This window comes from Scylla paramamosain, chromosome 23 (genome assembly GCF_035594125.1).
Source record: "Scylla paramamosain isolate STU-SP2022 chromosome 23, ASM3559412v1, whole genome shotgun sequence".
Lineage (NCBI taxonomy): Eukaryota > Metazoa > Arthropoda > Malacostraca > Decapoda > Portunidae > Scylla > Scylla paramamosain.
The window spans coordinates 15,810,394-15,816,393 of NC_087173.1; the positions used below are offsets into that span (position 1 = coordinate 15,810,394).

Here is a 6,000-nt window from a genome sequence, read left to right on the forward strand (position 1 = left end):
AATTATAACAGACAGCTAATTTGGTTTCAGAAAAAGAAGGTCATTGACAAATTTACTAAGTTTCTATACAAGAGTAATGAAGTACAAAACAGAGATGTGTGGGTAGATGCAGTGTACTTGGACATCAAAAAAGCTTTTGATAAAGTTCTGCATAAAAGACTATTGCAGAAGATGGAACATACAGGACTGCAAGGAACAAAGCTAAAATGGATGAGAGACTGAGAATTGAGAATTGTTCAAGTTGGAGAGTACCACAGGGGTCAGTGTTAACACCCATTATGTTCCAAATATACACCAGTGATATGAAGGGGGTTATATTAATCTGTTTGCTGATGATGCAAAACTGTTAAGAGTAATAAAGAACAATGTTGATTGTATGGAGTTGTAAAGAAATATTGACAAGATTTATGAATAGAGCAAGAGGTAGAAATTTAAATTCAATGCAAAGAAATGCCATGTGATGGAAATGAGAAAGAGTAAAAGAAGATCTGCATGGGACTATAAAATGGGGGAGGAAGTAATAATGAAGAGCAAAGAGGAGAAAGACCTAAGAATGGTTATTCAAGTTATCCTGACCCCAGAACGACATATTTTGGCTCGATGTACAGGATGTTAACAAATATTAGGGTGACATTTCATTACATGGATATAACAATGATAAAAAAATTATATCCGCTATGCTACATCCCAGGCTGGAATATGCAACAGTGGTGTGGTGTGGTCTTCACATATGAAGAAAGATATAAGGAAGTTGGAAAGAATTCAGAGGGCAGCGATGAGGATGGTACCAGAGCTGAAAGACCTAAAACACAAAGAGAAGTTGAAGGAAATGGGACTGCCAACTTTGCAAGTTAGAAGAGAAAAATCTAATCTAATAACAATGTATAAAATAGTTAACCACATTGAGCAGATAGACAAGTAAGACCTGGTGTTGCTGAAAGATGAAGCTGGACAGATGAGATGGCACTCAAAGAAGATCTGGAAGAGTCAGAGTTTGAGGGACATCAAGAAGTACATTTTTCCACATAGAACTGTGGATATTTGGAATGGCCTAAATGAAGAGGTTGTTATAGCAGCAAACATGCATAAATTTAAGGAAATGTTGGATAAATATAGATATGGAGACAGGACAATATGAGCCCTGCTTGAACCCTGTATTATACAACTAGGTAAATACAAAGAGGAGGTAGGGAGCATTGCATCAAGGTCACTCACTGGCTGTCTTTTCTACTTTCTCTTGAGATGGCATGGATATAGAAAATTACAATAATTCAAACACAACAATAAAAAGGGAAAAAACCATGGAACAATGTGCTACACATATTGTTACACTGATGTATACAAACTGATTGCAAGCAACAAGTGGTTCATGTCCAGTGTTGTCACAACTCCATCTGTAACATACGTGGGACTTTCAAATGGAGTTGGCTGCACCAGATTTTGTTCGCTGCTTCCAAAATCTGTTAGAGCAATGTCCACAGTACCAAGGTGTGTGTGTGTGTGTGTGTGTGTGTGTGTGTGTGTGTGTGTGTGTGTGTGTGTGTGTGTGTATTTACCTAGTTTACCTGGTTGTATAGTACAGGGTCCGAGCCAAAGCTCAATTAGTCCTGTCTCCATACCCGAATTTGTCCAATTTCTCTTTAAACATGTGCACACTCTTTGCCGCAACCACCTCTTCTTTTAAGTTATTCCATATTTCAACCGTTCGATGCGGAAAGCTGTATTTCTTAATATCTCCCAAACAATGACTCTTCTTTAATTTCTTCATATGTCCCCTTGTACGTTTATCTCCTTCCTCCACTTTTACAACTAGGTCATCTCTGTCTATCTTCTCCATGCCATTTACTAATTTGAACATTGTTATCAGGTCTCCTCTTTCCCTTCTTTCTTGCAGTGTTGGTAATCCAATTTCTTCCAGTCTTTCCTCGTAACTTAGGTCTTCCAATTCAGGTATCATTTTCATAGCTGTTCTTTGTATTCTTTCCAATTTCCTTATATCTTTCTTCTTGTGTGGAGACCATACCACTGCTGCGTATTCCAGTTTGGGGCGTATCATGTGTGTTATGATTTTCTTCATCATTTCTTTGTCTAGGTAATTAAATGCCACCCTGATATTTGCTAGCAAATTATATGTAGAGCCAAATATTCCATTGATGTGTTTTTCTGGTGATAGCGTGTCTTGAATTATTACTGTGTGTGTGTGTGTGTGTGTGTGTGTATATATATATACTCGTATATATATATATATATATATATATATATATATATATATATATATATATATATATATATATATATATATATATATATATATATATATATATATATATACACTAGGCCTTTTTACAGTTAAATAGTTTATGGGTTTATAAATCTGAAAAAAAATGTGGAGCTTTTAATATCATATAATTATATATTTTTTCAGGTAGCTGTTCTACAGTCAATAGGTGCTGTTGGCATTCCCTTGGCTGCAAATGTTGCTATTGCTGGAGGTGCAACAGCTGCAGGTTTAGGTGTTGGTGCTGGGGCAGCTGCCCTAGGAGCCAGAAACAAAAAGGACACAGGCAGTGAAAAAAAGAATGAAGACAATGATAATGAGGACAAACCAAATGTCAAAATAGACAAACCCCTGTGACAAAAAATAATTATTAAGAATTGGGATTATTCAAATGTATTAGAGTGCCTATGGATCAAATAATGGTAATGCCTTTGCTTCTAAGTGTATTAGTGAAAAAAATAAATAAATAAAAATAAATAAATGAATAAATAAATAAAATTATCACATTTGATGACTCATAAGATGGACCTTTTCTCCAAAAAAAAAAATGTCTCAGAAAATAAACCTGTGCCCTATGAGGCCAAGGCTCAGCACTGAGGAAGTAGTTGGTGGTAAGTCTATGGCAACAGAGGCTCTAAAATCAAACTCAAGACATCTTCACACATGTAAACAAAGTGATGATTGGTATTACACCACAAAACAATTCTTTCTTTCAAAATAACAACATATAATAGGGCATACTTACCAGTAATTCACATAAAATGACACCAGTCAGGAAGAATTTGCCTAAGTGACCATGCACCATGCATTGCATGTACCAAAACAAACATGCAGTCAGTTACACACTGAACCCAGTGACATGGGCAAGCTTCACTGCATTCTTTACAGTGTGATGCCACTACTCCTTGAGGTAAGACACACTTTCATACAATTAAAACTGCACCTACCTTTTAACATTCTTATGAACAAACTTTATTACCCCTGTAGTCTCACAGTCACTGCCAATGCCATATGCCAGGTACATGTTTACATCTCACAACAGGATTGGTATGTAGGCTACTAGCAAATATTTATGTTTTCAAATGCAAAATATTGGAATCTAATAATGATCTAAATGGATATGAGAGTCTTCAAATGTCAGATGAAATCCTTCACCTCATATTCAGAGCTTAAATCTGCTCATTTATCTTTTTTTTCATTTCAATGTCAACCAAAACTGGGTGCGTCTTATGAGTCCATGCATCTTATGAGCCATCAAATATGGTACTTTTTATATTTATTGTTCAGACATTGTGTGGGTTTTTAAACAAAATTAAGTCATTTTGCCTCATCAATTTCTCTTTTGACAGATTTTCTTGATTCTTTCACTCACTGCTTTAATTTCTTCTTATTATTATTATTTTTAGACTTGTGGAAAAGTCTGGATGTGTTTGTAGGAGGAAGTTAAAAGTGAATGTTAGTAAAAGTAAAGTAATAAAATGTTTAAGAGAGATAGGTGATTAAGGGATGGATGTAAGATTGAATAGAGAACAGCTGGAAGAGGTGGATTGTTTCAAGTATTTGAGATCAAAAGTTACATTGAATGGACATAGGTGAAGTGCAGAGTGAAAGAAACAGGAGAGATATTTGGTGGACTGAAAAAGATTTTAAACATGGGATACTGGGTATAAGTGTTAAGAGTGGGTTGTATGAAGTAATAGTGATGCCCACTGTACTGTATGGTACTAAAACCTAGAGCATGGGAGAAGAAACAGTTAAATGTAATGGAAACTAAAAGTGTGCATGGAGTAACATGGAGGGACAGAAGAAATAGATAAGAACAGGTGTTTTGAGATAGTTGGGTGGACAGGCAGATCAGTGTTTGTTAAGATGGTTTGGGCATGTGGAGAGAATGGAGGACAGAAAATCAATAAAGAGCTGAGGTTAGATGTGCATGGCAAAAGATTAAGAGATGGCCTCACCTGGAGTGGATTAACTGTATGAAGAGAGCACTGAATGAGAGGCATGACTGCAGCAAGGAAGAGTGATTGTGTGTGTTATAGATGAATGGATAGTGGTAGTAGTGAATATATGAAAAATTATGCAGTCTTATTGGCCCCTGGTAGAGCGTTAGGGAGTACTCTGTAGCAATACCACTGCATCTACAGCAGCTCTGGATTGGAATAGTTGCAGGGAAGGGAGTAGTCTCATTATGAAGGAGCAGGGGTAAAGAAGTGTATTGTATGCTGTTGGGCCTTGCTACATATGTATGTAACCAGCTGAGCTATACCTAAGCTCCTGGGGTGTGATACAGTGGTCCTCAAACCTATCCCATTCCACCAGGGGCTAATGGGGCAAGAGTGTGAATAGTGTATGAGTGTGTGATGCTTTGTTTGGGCCACACCATGTGGGAGTGCCAGCCTGGTATGTAAAGAGATAAACAATTATTGTTTCTATTATAATTTTTATTTTTATCATTATTATTATTGATACCGATATTATTGTTAGTAAGACTGGCTTATTGTAGCTTCCATTATGAATTTCATTGTCATTATCTTGTGTCAATTATTGTCAACGATTGATATTATTTTTTAAATAATGCTACAGATTCAGTTCTGCAGTGATAGCATATTTCAACTAATTGAAGCACAAATTACATACAAGAACTTTCAAACATTAGACTAGGGTTTCTATATACTGTTTTGCATTAATATATTTGTACTGTATTAAATATAAAGTATGTCATTATCAACATCAATCTTGTTAGTCCCAACCAAAGCAGCATACATAGAGGAACAATACAGTGAAGTCTTGAGTCGAGACAGAGGCGGGTCTAAGAAAAGAAGGTAGCATCCAGGTGGAGAGTAAACTGTCCCAGATAGCACCATATTTTCTCATCCTACCAGCAATACCAGTTGTTACAGCAAACTACACTGGCAGAAAAAAAAAAAAAAGATGGGTTGCAACACCTAGCTCCAAACCCCACAAGAACCTAACCACAACCAAGTAACATAAAACTACACAATAGAACATAAATGTAATAAAAGATACAACAATAGATCAACACACAACATAGCAGGAACTCTTAAGCCCTCCAGTCTACCAATGACCCAGGGTCACACAACCTCTCTCTCCCTGAATGCTTCACACCAGCTACCCACCCAGCCAGCTGACCAGCCCTTGTTCTTTGTCTCATACCCCACATCACAACTACCCCATTATTACCCAACAATTGTTCACTTCCCAACTCTAATCTACACCTCCCCATGATCTCATTGCAATCACCACTTGCAGTCATCCAACCACGCTGAGGGATATCAATTGCAGACTGGCTAGACAGGCCTATCCATCAGAGGCTTCTCTTCATTGCTGTCACTGGACATGTCACTGCTCATGTCAGTATCTTCATTCTCTTCCACATCACTGATGCTGTCAAATAAGTGATGAATGATCAGCACATGCTGTGGCATACCATCAACATCCACCTTACTTTTTGATGTTACACCTGTCACTCTTCCAGGGATCCATCTTGTGCACTTACCACTTGGTGGCTTTACCAAGTCTGGGTCTGCAATCCAGAAGTAAGAATATTCTTGTTGAACCAACTCTTTGTGATGTGCTGGAACCCTTGTACAATGTATACATGTGTAGGTATAAAAAGAAGTACATGATACTGTGCTCCCATCCTATCCAGCCCTTGCTGCCAGGTTTTACCAAAATACCATTTTCAGTGGGTCCAACCT

At 37.2% G+C, this 6,000-nt stretch overlaps 1 protein-coding gene across 1 annotated transcript in view; it reads left to right on the forward strand.

Annotated features, from left to right (window-relative positions):
* LOC135112272 (uncharacterized) overlaps nucleotides 1-5,009 on the forward strand; it is a 75,320-nt gene extending 70,311 nt beyond the window's left edge. The window contains exon 9 of the mRNA XM_064026562.1: nucleotides 2,426-5,009. Coding sequence (XP_063882632.1) covers nucleotides 2,426-2,635 — 210 coding nt within the window. The 3' untranslated portion in view covers nucleotides 2,636-5,009. The remainder of the gene's footprint in view (nucleotides 1-2,425) is intronic.
* Nucleotides 5,010-6,000: the final 991 nt, after the last annotated feature.